General features: G+C 49.7%; 1 protein-coding gene across 1 annotated transcript; it reads right to left on the minus strand.

The window, feature by feature from the left end:
* Nucleotides 1-9,392: 9,392 nt before the first annotated feature.
* On the minus strand, nt 9,393-13,891 carry LOC100280549 (ubiquitin-conjugating enzyme E2 W). Its single transcript, NM_001153468.1, is given in 6 exon segments — nt 9,393-9,754; nt 9,849-9,937; nt 13,008-13,071; nt 13,171-13,273; nt 13,547-13,650; nt 13,767-13,891. Coding segments are annotated over 6 exon segments (486 nt in total). The 5' UTR covers nt 13,797-13,891; the 3' UTR covers nt 9,393-9,658.
* Between the last annotated feature and the right edge of the window lie 1,460 nt (nt 13,892-15,351).

The following is a 15,351-nucleotide window of genomic DNA, read 5'->3' on the forward strand; positions in this document are numbered from 1 at the left end:
AATGCACGAAAGAAGTTCTAGCAAAAGACTTTTTCGATAGCCCCCGAGGGAGGGTCGGGCTTTGCCGAGGCAAGGCTGATCCTTCCTTGATGGTTAGACTTTATTTATGCATGTAAAGAAAGCAAGATACATGAACGACTTGAAACATTTTAAGGGTAAAAGCGACGTAGCTGTTCGATGTTCCAAGCATTGCTGTAGACCTCGCCTTGATCGTTGGCCAGCTTGTATGTCCTGGGCTTCAAAATCTTGGCGATGATGAAGGGACCTTCCCAGAGAGGGGTAAGTTTGTGGCGCCCTCGGGCGTCTTGTCGCAGCCGAAGTACCAAGTCTCTCACTTGGAAGTCTCGGGGCCGAACCCTTCGGGCGTGGTAGCGTCGTAGGGACTACTGATACCGCGCCGAGTGTAGTAAGGCCATGTCCCGAGCCTCTTCCAGCTGGTCCAACGAATCCTCTCGGCTGGTCTGGTTGCTTTGGTCGTCGTAAGCCTTTGTCCTCGGGGAACCATATTCCAAGTCCGTGGGTAAGATAGCCTCGGCCCCATAGACTAGGAAAAACGGCGTGAAGCCCGTGGCCCGGCTCGGCGTCGTCCTCAGACTCCAAACCACCGAGGGTAGTTCTTTCATCCACCGCTTGCCAAACTTGTTGAGGTCGTTGTAGATCCTCAGCTTTAGTCCCTACAAAATCATACTGTTGGCGCGTTCCACCTGCCCATTTGTCACTGGGTGCGCTACGACGGCCCAGTCCACACGGATGTGGTGGTCCTCGCAGAAGTCTAGGAACTTTTTCCCAGTGAACTGCGTGCCATTGTCGGTAATGATTGAGTTTGGGACCCCAAAGCGATGGATGATATTTGTGAAGAACGCCACCGCCTGCTCGGACCTAATGCTGGTTAAGGGTCGGACTTCGATCCACTTGGAGAATTTGTCGATGGCGACCAGCAGGTGCGAGAAGCCCCCGGGTGCCTTCTGCAAGGGACCGACGAGGTCCAGACCCCACACGGCAAACGACCAAGTGATAGGTATTGTCTGCAAGGCTTGAGCAGGCAGGTGCGTCTGTCTCACGTAGAATTGACACCCCCGGCAGGAGCGTACAATCCTAGTGGCATCGGCCACTGCGGTTGGCCAGTAGAAACCTTGTCGGAAAGCATTTCCCATGAGGGCTCGAGGTGCTGCATGGTGACCACAAGCCCCCGAGTGTATTTCTCGTAACAGCTCTTGTCCTCGGGCAATGGGTATGCACCGTTGGAGGATGCCTGAGGGGCTGTGGTGGTACAACTCCTTTTCGTCACCCAGTAAAACGAACGACTTGGCGCGCCGAGCCAGTCGCCGAGCCTCGGCCTTGTCGAGGGGCAGCTCTCCTCAGAGGAGATATTCTAGGTACGGGGTCTGCCAGTTTGGGACCAGTGTGACCTCATTCTACTCCACCTCGACACGCAGGGCCTCACCCTCGGCAGCCGAGGGTACCTCAGGCTGGACCGAGGCCTCCTCGGGCTCGGGCGCGTCGTCGAGTTTGACGGATGGCTGATATATATCCTTGGAGAAGACGTCTGGGGGAACCGTCATTCGCCCCGAGGCTATTTTCGCCAGCTCATCTGCGGTTTTGTTGTACCGTCGAGCAACATGGTTGAGTTCCAGCCCATAGAACTTGTCTTCCAAGCGCCGAACTTCGTCGCAGTAGGCCTCCATTTTTTTGTCACGGCAGTGGGAGTTCTTCATGACTTGGTCAATGACGAGCTGCGAGTCGCCACGAGCATCGAGGCGCTGAACCCCTAGCTCGATGGCGATGTGTAGGCCATTAACCAAGGCCTCGTACTCGGCCACGTTGTTTGACGCCAGAAAATGGAGGCGCAGTACGTAGCGCACATGTTTTTCGAGGGGTGAGATGAAGAGCAAGCCAGCACCTGCTCCTGTTTTCATCAACGACCCGTCGAAGTACATGGTCCAAAGTTCGGGCTGTATTGGGGCCGTCGGCAACTGGGTGTCAGTCCATTCAGCTAGGAAGTCGGCCAAGACTTGGGGTTTTATGGCCTTCCGAGGGGCAAATGAAAGTGTTTCGCCCATGAGTTCCACTGCCCATTTTGCTATCCTACCCGAGGCCTCTCGGCTCTGGATGATTTCTCCCAGGGGGAAAGATGACACCACAGTAACCGGATGAGACTCGAAGCAGTGTCGCAGCTTCGTCGTGTCAGAATCACTGCGTATAGCAGCTTCTGGATTTGCGGGTAGCGGACTTTGGTCTCGGATAGCACTTCGCTGATGAAGTAGACTGGCCTCTGGACGAGCAGTGTGTGCCCTTCTTATCGCCTCTCAACTACGACCGTAGCACTGACCACCTGAGTGGTTGCGGCGACGTAAATCAAGAGGGCTTCTTCCGCAGCGGGGGGCACCAAGATGGGCGCATTAGTAAGGAGCGTCTTTAAGTTTTCGAGGGCTTCCTCGGCCTCGGGGGTCCAAGTGAAGCGCTCGGCCTTCCTTAAGAGGCGGTACAAGGGCAATCCTTTCTCGCCGAGGTGCGAGATGAAGCGGCTCAGAGCCGCAAGGCATCCCATGACCCTTTGTACTCCTTTTAAATCTTTGATGGGCCCCATGTTGGTGATGGCCGCGATTTTTTCCGGGTTGGCTTCGATGCCTCGTTCGGAGACGATGAACCCTAAGAGCATGCCTCGGGGGACTCCGAAGACACACTTCTCAGGATTGAGTTTTACGCTCTTCGCTTTTAGGCAACTGAATGTTACCTCAAGGTCAGAGAGGAGGTCGGAGGCTTTCCTTGTTTTGACGACGATGTCATCAACGTAAGCCTCGACTGTCCTGCCGATGTGTTCTCCGAACACATGGTTCATGCACCTCTGGTAGGTGGCACCTGCATTCCTCAAGCCAAATGGCATTGTAGTATAACAATACATGTCAAAAGGTGTGATAAAAGAAGTCGCGAGCTGGTCGGACTCTTTCATCTTGATTTGGTGATAGCCTGAGTAGGCATCGAGGAAAGACAGGGTTTCGCACCCAGCAGTGGAGTCCACAATTTGATCGATGCAAGGCAGAGGGTAGGGGACCTTCGGACATGCTTTGTTTAGACCAGTGTAGTCCACGCACATCCTCCATTTCCCACCTTTTTTCTTTACAAGCATAGGGTTAGCTAACCATTCGGGATGGAATACCTCTTTGATGAACCCTGCAGCCATCAGCTTGTGGACCTCCTCGCCTATGGCTCTGCGCTTTTCTTCATCAAAACGGCGCAGGTGCTGCTTCATGGGTCGGGCTCCAGCTCGGATGTCCAGTGAGTGCTCGGCGACATCCCTCGGTATGACTGGCATGTCCGAGGGACTCCATGCAAAAACTTCGACGTTTGCATGGAGAAAGTCGACGAGCACTGCTTCCTATTTGGGATCGAGTTCGAAGCCGATCCTGACTTTTTTGCTGGCGTTGTTGCTGGGGTCGAGAGAGACAGACTTGACTGCCTCAGCTGGCTCGAAGTTGCCGGTGTGCCGCTTCGTGTCGGGCGCCTCTTTGGAGAGGCAATCCAGGTCGGCGATGAGGGCTTCGGACTCGGTGAGGGCCTCGGTGCACTCCACGCATTCCACGTCGCACTCGTAAGCGTGGCGGTACGTGGGTCTGACGGTGATTACTCCCTTGGGGCCAGGCATCTTGAGCTTGAGGTAGGTGTAGTTGGGGATGGCCATGAACTTGGCATAGCATGGTCTCCCCAGCACCGCGTGATAGGTTCCTCGGAACCTAACTACCTCGAAGGTGAGGGTTTCCTTTCGGAAGTTGGAGGGAGTTCCGAAGCAGATGGGCAAGTCAACCTGTCCGAGGGGCAGGATACGCTTTCCGGGTGCAATCCCGTGGAAGGGTGCTGCACCAGCCCGGATCTCGAACCGATCAACCCCCAAGAGCTCCAGGGTCTCGGCGTAGATGATGTTGAGGCTGCTGCCTCCGTCCATGAGGACCTTGGAGAGCCTAACGTTGCCGATGATTGGGTCGACGACGAGCGGGTACCTTCCTGGGCTCGGCACGAAGTCGGGGTGGTCGCCTTGGTCGAAGGTGATAGGCTTGTCGGACCAGTCTAGGTAGACTGGCGCTGCCACCTTTACCGAGCAGACTTCCCGGCGCTCCTGCTTGCGGTGCCGAGCCGAGGCGTTCACCACCTGTCCGTCGTAGATCATGAAGCAGTTGTGGACCTCCGGGAACTCCTCTTCCTTGTCGCTCCCCTGGTTGTTGCCTTGGTCTTTGCCACCTTCTGCCGAGGGTCCAGTCTTATTGAAGTAGCGCCGGAGCATGTCACACTCTTCAAGGGTGTGCTTGACGGGACCCTGGTGATAGGGGCACGACTCCTTGAGCATCTTGTCGAACGCGTTGGCCCCTTTGGGAGGCTTTCGAGGGTTCCTGCGTTTGGTAGCAGCAACAAGATCCGTGTTGACGGCATTGCGCTTTGCTTGCGTCTTCTTCTTGGCCTTCTTCTTCGCGCCACGCTGGGCGGACGCCTCCGGGGCGTCTTCCTTCTGTCCTCCCTGAGGCTGCTTGTCCTTCCGAAAGATGGCTTCGACCGCCTCCTGACCAGAGGCGAATTTGGTGGCGATGTCCATCAAATCGCTCGCCCTGGTGGGAGTCTTGCGTCCTAGCTTGCTTACTAGGTCTCGGCATGTGGTGCCAGCGAGGAATGCCCTGATGACGTCCGAGTCGGTGATGTTGGGCAGCTCGATACGCTGCTTTGAAAACCGCCGGATGTACTCCCGTAGGGATTCCCCGGGCTGCTGGCGGCAACTTCGGAGATCCCATGAGTTCTCAGGGCGCACGTACGTACCCTGGAAATTTCCAGCGAAAGCCTTGACCAGGTCGTCCCAGTCAGAGATCTGCGCAGGAGGCAGATGCTCCAGCCAGGCCCGGGCAGCGTCAGAGAGGAAAAGGGGGAGGTTGCAGATGATGAGGTTGTCATCGTCCGCCCCTCCCAACTGGCATGCCAGCCGGTAGTCCGCAAGCCACAACTCCGGCCTTGTCTCCCCTGAGTACTTGGTGATGGTAGTCGGGGTTCGGAACCGGGCCAGGAACGGCGCTCGTCGTATGGCCCGGCTGAAGACTCGCGGACTTGGTGGCTCGGGCGAGGGACTCCGATCCTCCTCACTGTCGTAACGTCCCCCGCGCCTGGGATGGTAGCCCCGGCGCACCTTTTCCTCGAGGCGGGCTCGACGGTCTTGGTGGCGCTGATTATCGCCAAGGCGATCCGGGGCCGTAGGCGTCCCGTCTTGTGTGCGCTCAGTGTGGACCGAGGCCTCCCACATGTGTCGGGAGGGCGCTGCGCGATGCTCCGAGGGGTCTCCTCGCCTCCGGAAGGCAGAGCTCTTGGCTTGTCGGACAGCGGCGTTTTCCAGGAGGCCCTTGAGCTCGCCCTGGATACGTCGCCCTTCGGTGGTGGATGGCTCCGGCATCGTTCGAAGCAACATTGCTACTGCGGCTAGGCTCTGGCCGGCCCCGTTGAAGGCCGGGGGTGGCATTGCCCTGGCATCGTCAACAATGCGGCGCTGGACGTCCTGGGCCCGATGACGCGCTCCTCCGGCGAGTGCCTGGCCTGCCCATTCCTGTTCGATGTTCTGCCGGAGCTGCACAAGTCGCCCAGCTTCTTCGTCGAGCTTGGCCTGCATCTCGCGGAGTTGCTCAAGCTGTGTGTCTTGACCCCCGCAGGGACTTGGACCACAGCTAGCTCCCGCGGGATCTCAACGTGAGTCGCAGGTGCAAGGGTGCCGTCACTTCCTGGCATGCCAAGGTGGTTTTCTCCGTCGTGATCCTCCTGGTCGATGTGGTAGCACTCGCGAGTTGGGTCGCAACCCTTGTCGTCAAGGCTGTGACCATCATCAGAGCAGCCGGAGAGGCAGTGGTCACATGCAGACATGAGGTCGCGCATGGCACTAGGATTACAGAGTCCGGAGAAATCCCAACTGACGTCGGGGTCGTCCTCTTCCTCGGAACCCGCGGGTCCGGAGGTTGAGACGGCCGTCAGTCGGTCCCAAGTTGACCACATATGGTACCTCGGAAGGTTAGGATATGCCCTAGCGAAAGCGCTCACCGAAGCGGGGTCGCTAGTCGCTTGGCGGATCGAAACTGAATCTAAAGGGAATAGGGTGAAAAATGGATGGTACCTCTTGGTTGATGGACGGTGGCGAAGTCGCATCAGGGACGGACTGCACCGTTATCTCAGGTACGAGACTAACGCCCAACAAGTCCTTTATGAGGGTGCTGGCGTCATCAGTCCGCTTGGGGTTGGCACGTTGCGGGGAAGCGATGCCCGTCGTTGTCTCAGGTGCGAGGACGACACCTGACATGTCCCTCGCAGGGGTGCCGGCGTCGTCGACTCACTCTGGCCCAACAGCCGACGAGGTGCCGCCTCCTGCCTGGCCACGGTTGCCCTGTCTCCTCCTCCTCCGGCGAGGAGGGTAGCGGGACAAACCCGGGTGTTCCTCTTCCGCCACGGGAGGAAGTCGTCATCGAGTTCGCCTTTGCCGGGCGAGCCAACGACCATCGTTGTTCTCGTGTCGCGAGGGGAGGAGTACCATGTCGTAGCTGCCGTCCAGGGACAGGAACTCGAGACTCCCAAAGCGTAGCACCATCCCAGGCTGAAGAGGCTACTGAAAGCTACCCATCTGGAACTCAACGGAAAAGTATTATCAACACACAGCGGTCCCCTATCTGGCGCGCCAACTGTCGGTGTTTCGGACCCGGGGGACCCTCAACCGGACCGACTAGTGAATTTGTTGCTGCGTGTCCCTGCCCAGATGGGTTGATGCAAGATGGAACACAAGAGGGAAATAAGGCTTATGTTATCTTGCATCGGGATGCTCGTAGTAGGGGTTACAAGCGTTACGGGAGAGCGAAAACGAGGGAGAGAGAGAAAGAGAGGGTTCGGCCTTGAGGCGAGCTGTCTGGAGCTGCCTTTACCGCGTCTCTCCTACTCTGCCTGCCTTCGCTCGTCTGCGTCGTGCGTCCGTGTGTTCGTACGTCGCGCGTTTTGTCCCCCCCTCCCGTGGGGCCCTGGACATCCCTTTTATAGATTCAAGGAGATGCCCAGCTGTACAATGGGGGTGTAGCTATGAGCTAACGTGGCTGGCAGGGAAGTGCCCTGAGCCCTATACAGGTAATAACGTGGCCACCGGGGAAGTGCCTTGATCCCTGTAGATATACCAACGTGGCCGTCGGAGAAGTGCCTTGAGCCCTGTAGAAGCATAGTTGACGGTGCGGCAGGGATCCTACTGACGTTTCCTTGCTTCCGTAGGGGGTTTGAGAGCACCCGACGTCACGGGCGCACGCGGGGAACCATCATTACCTGTTACCAGAGTAACTTAGATGGGACACCGGTCTTGTTCCTTCGTAGCCTGAGGCGGCTAGCTAGGGGTAGGATAATGATGGATCCCCAGTAGCGTAGTTGATACGAGGTCGAGGTCGGGCGAGGCGGCGACTCCTCTGAGGCCGAGGCTAGGGTCGGGCAAGGCGGATCCCTTCTCCCGAGGCTGAGGTCGGACGAGGCGGAGTCCTTCTCCCGAGGCCGAGGCTGAGGCCGAGGCCGAGGCCTGGGGTCGGGCGAGGCGGAGCTCGCTGTTGCGCCCGAGGCCGAAACTCGGGGAAGGCCGCGACTGTTGTTAGTCTTTCCCTGGTGGCTGGCACAGTTGCCGGAGCGGGGTGAACGACGCTGTTTTCCTGTCAGAACGGTCAATAAAGGGGGCGAAGTGACTGCGGTCACTTCGACCTTGCCGACTGAGGCACGCATGTCAGGATAAGGTGTCAGGCGATCCCCGCATTAAATGCGCATGCGATACGGTCGGTTGGTAAGACGATTCGGACGAGGTCGTTGTACGACAAAGCTTGCCTGCGCTGGACTTCGGGCGTGCCGAGGGTGTGTCTGCTGACTAAAGGGACCCTCGGGCGAGGCGTGAATTCGTCCGGGACTACTACCCTTGCCCGAGGCTGGGCTCGAATGAGGTGGCGTCCCTTGGTAGACGAAGCCCGCACTTTATCGGTTGTTTATGGTTTGTTCTGAAAATGTTTTCCAGCCGGATTAAGGAGTATTGGGGGTACCCTTAATTACGGTACCCGACAAATAATATACTAAAAAAACGATATATCATTTAAAATGTTTAAAAATATTTATATTATAAATAAATAAATATATCAAGCTTATATTTCTAGTGATATTTAATAATAAAATTCAATAGTTTCATAAACATGCAATTATAACTCTCCACTTTACTATATATAGATAAATTTCTTTATGTTTTCATTTAAGTTTTGATAGACATATTTATACAGGACATTCATTCATTTTAGAACGAAAAATTTGTTTTTCTTGATACATTTACTATTTTATATTAATTTTAGTTTACTTATATTTGTACAAATGTCACTTATTAAATGTCACGTGTTGTTGTTTAACTTTTGTTACATGATTCGATAGTTTAAAAATATTATTTATATAGATTTGTTGACTTGGATATAGAGGATCACGAGAAATCTATTTTAATTTAAGTTTGTTTTGACTATCTATAAACTTGTAGTTAAATAAAAATCCATATATACATATGTTAAATTTTAGGGTATGCTGTTTGTGTTGAATTGAGTAAATATCCGAATAAGAATTCGGATTCGACTATCGGTTTTGTATTCGTATCCGAATTCGAGCTAAAATATGGTAAACTGTAACATTCGAATTCGTATCCATGCGTATTCGATCAGTTTTCACCCCTACTAGAGACATTAAATCTGAGATGAATATTTATGATTTAATATGTGCACATATGCACTAAACTTCCATGTACACCTGCTCGCTATTCTTATAGACAAAACACATTATAGAAGCAGATACGGATTGAAGCAAAAAAAAACATGAAGTTGAGTTTTAGACCTAAAGGATTTAGGTGCATGTGCAAGTGTTTTCCGTGCGCGATGGAGCTTTCTTGTTGGACAAGGTGCGAGCTTAGACAGTCGGAACATATGAAATTAATGGCGCTAGCAAACAGTATGAAGACTGACTTCAATTTCTACGAAACTGTAGCACTATTTTTCCTCTCGAAGCAATCTATGAATGGAATAGAATATTTTCATTTACGTTTTGAAACTGTAGCCATGAATTCTGCAGCCAAAACTTCCATTGGCAGCATACTCTACAGAGGATCTCGAGAATATACACCATTGCAGTTCAAACTCAGCGTCAGGCTACCCCCACTTCACACTTGATTTCAAAACATCCATAAACAGAGACTGAAAACTGGAAATACCAAATCCATGAGCACACAGATAATTTGTGACTAGTTGGAACTATCACAGTAGCAGCAGTACAGCACTACAATGAACAAATAGGCAAATGCATAAGCAGACTGCAGACTGATACGAAGGCACATTGACCACAACAAATCATAGTCAAACCTGCACATTACTTTTGAGCTCGTTTCAGTGACTTAGGCAGGGTACAATCTTGCTTTATTCTATATTATATCATTGATGGTGATAACACATATTCCCAGACTGACACGTGAGCAACTCATTTACATACCACCACAGCAAGGTAAGCTTCGCAATCCAATAGAGGGCTGCTTAGAAATAGGCCTAAATCATCTCATCTCCCCCTTGAAGAGATATATCACAGTACAGAAGGCTGACAGGCAATGCCACAGAGATCATTACACCGTGTCGTCATGGAACCACCATCTAGTCTCCTTTGGCGACCTCCCGTTGCGGCAGTTCCTAACATAGCGGTCATTGTCCGCCGGGCGTTGCTGCAAACAATACATTCTAGCTAGTTAGAGTCTGGCTATGGAGTGAGAGCACCGAGGTTTGAATAGATCAAGTAGTATGATGACTAAGTGTCACCTTTGCTGGCGAACTAGACAACATAGACAGGATACTGATACAGACAGAGCTCACGGTCATCGCTGGTGACCACGAGTCATACAGAATATCTGCAGACAAGAGTAACAGCAGGAATTTGTTAATCACAAACCATACAGTAAACTGTAATCCACATCCATCAAGGCTCCACAAAAATTGTTTACGTTCCATTCAATATCTCAGAGAACTCATGAGTAAGTGGACAGTGGATTAATGGAAAACAGAAGAGAGTAAATTCTCCAGACGCAAATGTAAAGGGTATAAATACTTTGATGTAGGCTTTAGCTATTATACAATTTACAAGGCGATTGTAGACCATGGTTGACGGGGCTCCAAGGTCATTATTTTCATCTCATTCACAAACTGAGAAAAATCCACCAAGGTCAACAAAGAACTTGTGAAAACAAGTCCAACAGGGTATATGCTTCCTTTCACACTCAGTATAGATTTTCTAATGTAGAATAGTAAGGTGATAATTGGTGCCGCTACGCTGCTTTTTGAACCATTTTCAGCTACATGAATTTCAGATCCATTGGTTACATCAACTTAAAATTGATCTCTGGTAGACTACATTCAGTACAGTAAATCATGAGATATGGCAACCAATAAATTTAAATCCTGGTGAAACATTATTTTGGTGCTCAATATTTTATTAGTCATGTCTCCTCCATAAGTTGTATGTCCATAAAAAAACTACTCCCTCCGATCAGAAATATAAGTTCATAATTTTAGGTTTGTCCTAAGTCATTTTCTTTAAACCTTAAAAATGTAAATAGTTTTTTAACACAAGATTAGTGCTACTAGATATTTCATGATAAGTAATTTTATAACATATAACTTTCTATTTAAAATATTTTTTACAGAAATTAATGGTTAAAGTTTCACCTTGCCTATATCCTGAACTAAGTTTTTTTTTATCAGAGGGGGTATTTAAGTTTCTCACCTCACTTCAGAGAGGGCACTAGGTATATATTTAACAGACAACTAAACTGGAATTTTAGAGCATTTTGCAAAGCTGAGTAGGTTATTGACATAACAGATAACAAAGGAAAACTGTGCAAGAGTCACTTAGCAACCACTGCTGAGAGGCACAGATTTCCATTCACATCTAGGTGTTGATGTTTAGAAGTGTTGTAAAGAGGGATGGCTCCAATGACAAAGCTCATAATTCTCATTTTCTACAATAGCAGCTATAACAGGACTGACATGCATGTCAAGAGAACTACTAAGTACCGGTGGGGAAAATATATGGCTTAGTCGCATACTATTGGATCGATCATTGAAATTATGGGCACAAGAGGGAAAACATTGATATAAGCAATACAGGGCATGCCATTAGTCCATTATGGAGAACTGATATTCAGGATTGCACTTACAATTACCAACAGCTAACTTGTAGTTAAGATTTAGTAGCTACAATCTGTATAAGAAATGAGACAGTAAATGACACCATTTAGCACAGAAACAGATGAATAAGAATCTCCTACTAACAAATAAACAAGTCCATCCATGAGACAATCTATCTAATTTCACATGCAGCCTGGTCACTCTGCATGTGATGGATTGAAATAGTATATGTGTATGTGTATACCATATCTTGTTCCCTTTGACTTGCTATTACTTGAAACAATATATACATAGAGCAAGGAACCGAGGACATAACCTATGTGGATACATTAAATAGTTAAATGAGAAGAATAATGCCAAAAACAACCTTTTCACATAGTTACTTGAAGTGTTTTATATGAAATTATGAATAACTGTTCATTTATTCCCCAATGTACTAGCATCTGCTTTCATAGAATGTAAGTAACGATGGAACCTGAATAACAAGGATTCAAGCCATATAATAGTTAGAAGTAAACTAAAGAAGTGTTCTGTAATTAATTCTCAAACTATATCTTCACATTAAGATGTTAGTCTGTCACAAACTTTCCAATAAGTTAATTTGCTGAAGACGGCTGCAATGGCCAGCCAACCTAACATGCTTCCCTACCTAACACATTATCCCCTGCTACATTCTGCGTTCTGCCTACATCTGCACAATTAGATATTCATATCCAGGCTCATAACTCATAGTCATAACTGGATGCTCAAATGACTTTTTAAAGAAGGTACTGAAAATTCTGACTTTACTTTTTCTTCATGTTTAGAACTCTCTACTGTCATCAAGGAACATGACAAAAAAAAAAAACATTTGGCGCGAAATAAAAAGGTTGTTTTTTATGCACACATGCATAGTACTATAACAGTATGCTAATAGGAATTTTTTCTACGGGTTAATATGAGATAAGATGGAATATATTCTCCAATAAATAACCAAGAAAAAGGAGATTTAGCAACAATTTTCCAATAATACACAATTATCACAACTCACAAATCTAACAAACTGACAGACAACAATGCGTGAAGTCATAAACAAGAGTAGCATCTAGACACCTCAAGTAATCATTTTTAAGGGAAAGGCTGTAGGGAAAACCCCTACAACACGATTTTATCAAACCCTAATCAATTTCAGAGGCAAGAAAGATCATGAGGTTGTTAAAAGAAGTTATAACTCATGATGTAAGGATAGATACAAAACAAGACTTTAGCTACTATTGTGCTAACGACTAGCTGGGAATTTAGCCACTATTGTGCTAATGACTAGCTGGGACTTTAGCCACTATTGTGCTAATGACTAGCTGGGACTTTAGCCACTATTGTGCTAATCACTAGGTGGTACAGATGCATAGGCGTAATATGATATGAGCATGATAAAAGAACAACTGGACAAGCCACCAGCATCCAGGCATTAAGATAACTTTAGAAGGCCAAATACAGAACTCCTGAACATAGCAATTTCACACACATATGGCAATCCAATCAAGATCCTTTTAGTAACAAAAGGAAATGTGTGTTGAGGCATCTCAGTCGTGAGCCTACTAAATAGCACTATAAAAGCACAATTGGTTAAGTTGGCAACTTTCTTCTAACAAATAGAATCTTAGCACCTAACTGACAGCTAGATGGAACATTATTAGGTCAGGCAAAGAACATTCCCATTAGGCCACCGCCACAAAGCTAATGAAAAGCATTATCAAACATGGAGTCATGTGCAAATGTTCTCCATCAGACAAGATGGCTAGGAAGCAGTTTTACCTAAGCAGATGTGCCCGTTGCTGTAAATGTGTGGATGCATTGGCGCTGGATTGAGAAAAATGACCTGGAAAAGATGAGTCCAATCAAATGAAATGGAAGGAACAGAAGAAATGAGAAGACAAACAATCGACTAAAGGTGCAATCTTTGTCGAGAAAACCAGACCTGAGGTGCCTCCATAGGATAATGCTCAGGGAAGTCAACCTGCAACTGGTAAGCCTCGCCGGCGTAAAGGGTGCCCGCCGCTCCGGTGACCTCAATTACCCACCTGTTCAGTTATCCAGAGAGAATTATCCTATCAGGCAGGTAGTCCAAATCCACCTCCACAGAGAACGACTGAGATCAAAGAAAAGCCCTAGATATCAAGAGCAAATATCAACAGAAGAAGAGGGTTCTTGAACGGTTGAACCCACCCAACTAGATGACGGCAACAAGGCTAAAGAAAAAAAATACCCACATAAATACGAAAAAGAAAAGACAAACACAACAAAAATGAGGAATTGCAGGGAGGGCGGGAGGGATACGATGAGAAAGGCGGCACCTTTGGAGGTTATCGGAGACCTTGTGCTTGAACCCGACGGGGGGGTTTTGCTGCCACTCGGCGAGCTCTTTCTGCAGCCGATTGCAAGCGATCTTGCTCAGCGCCTGCACAGGCGAAAAGGGATCGATCGAATTGTTAGCCGAATCGGGACGGAAAACCAACCGCCTGGGCGCTCCCCGGGCGGCGAATCCGATGGATTGGGGGGGAGGAGAGCACGTACCTTTCTGGAAGGAGAGGAGGAGCTCGTCATGGTGGGGGGCTGGGTTCTTGGTTTCTTGGGAAAGGGAATCGAATTCTAGAGGAAGTCGGAAGGCGGAGACGAAGGCCAAGGAGAAGGAACGAAACCGCGGCGCAGTCTGCTATTCATCCTCTTTTATATCGATTTCAGACTTGGATGCTTCCGTTTTTTTTCTTTTCTTTATTATTCTTTTATTTTTCTGCGTTCATCAAATCCCTACTAATTATTAAGACTGTAAGAGTAGTCTGTCTCCGATTCTACCTCCCTCCGATTCTACCTCCCGTGTTCTGCCCACCTCGATCGTGGATGATGGGCCCCTGCGTTAGTGTCTCCGTTCGTCTTCCCGTTAGTGTCTCCGTCCGTCTCCCCTCGAACGATGCTCGCTCGCAAGTCGCAACGCAGCAATCGCTCTACGTCTTCTGCCAATCCGCTTCTACTCTATCCCGATCCCTAACCCCTCTGCTCGCAGCCGCCACCTCCATGGTGGACGCCTCCACTCAACCGCTCACGTCCTCCTCATCTCTCTCAAATGCTCCCCTCTCTTTCATGCCCCCGTGTCGCATGACTCTCTAGCGCTCGACTCCCTCCCCGAAATGGCGACGCCTTAGACCAACTCCAGCAGTGCTGGCTCCGAATCCGTATCCTACGGAGTGGCAGGCGTGGATACGGAGGTACGTATGAAGGGTGGTTTGCAGGAACGCTCCGTATTTACACTCCCTATTCACATGCATGCAGACTATGACAGCTGGGTCCCGCGAGCACAGGCTTTTAATTGCACCATTTCTCAGACTTGTGCGGAGAGGAGAGAGAAGACGTGGCGAAGGGGAGCCTCCGTACACGGCGTGCTTTTTAGGGTGACGGATACGGAGTCCGCTGGACTGATAAATAGTGTGCTGCGCAGTGCAAAAAGGAGATACGGAGCCACATACGGAGGCTGCTGGAGTTGGTCTTAGGCCGTCGGCGCCGCGTGCCTCCTCCTCGCGCCGCCTCCTCGTGGTGGCACCAACGCGTGTTGCGCCAACTGCGTTGCGGAGCTGAGCAGGTAGGGTCCCACGCCGCACCCACTGCCAACCGCGCTTCGGGCGTCCCCGCTCGTGCCCGACTTCCTCGAGCCGCCGATCGTTCCCATGGGTGGAGCCAGCATCGACGCCACCGCCCGTGCCCAATGCCGATCTGGAGGATGTCATTCTCGAACCTAAAGGTCGAATTGTGTTCAAGTATTATCACTATGAATTGTTGTACAATGCGATCCAATTCTATGCATTTGTACCGGTACCCCACAGGAAATCTTGAAATTTTGTTTCAAACTTTTGGCCTGTTTATGCTTTTTCGTTTTCTATCACGCTTTCTGCTATCAGTTAGAATGGGGGTCCTTTGTCATTACCTCATTGGTGTGTCTGCCTTTGCCTCTCTGTCTGCAGGCGATACTGTTCTGCACGACTTGGAAGGTTGTACAAGTCTCTCAAGTTTTTGCATGGCCGAGGTAAATATAACAAAAGGAATATAACCGAGTCAATAGTCACAAATGTGAGGTGTGGTCCCTTCTGCTGATAATATGCTATATAGC

Source organism: Zea mays, chromosome 1, assembly GCF_902167145.1.
Source record: "Zea mays cultivar B73 chromosome 1, Zm-B73-REFERENCE-NAM-5.0, whole genome shotgun sequence".
NCBI lineage: Eukaryota > Viridiplantae > Streptophyta > Magnoliopsida > Poales > Poaceae > Zea > Zea mays.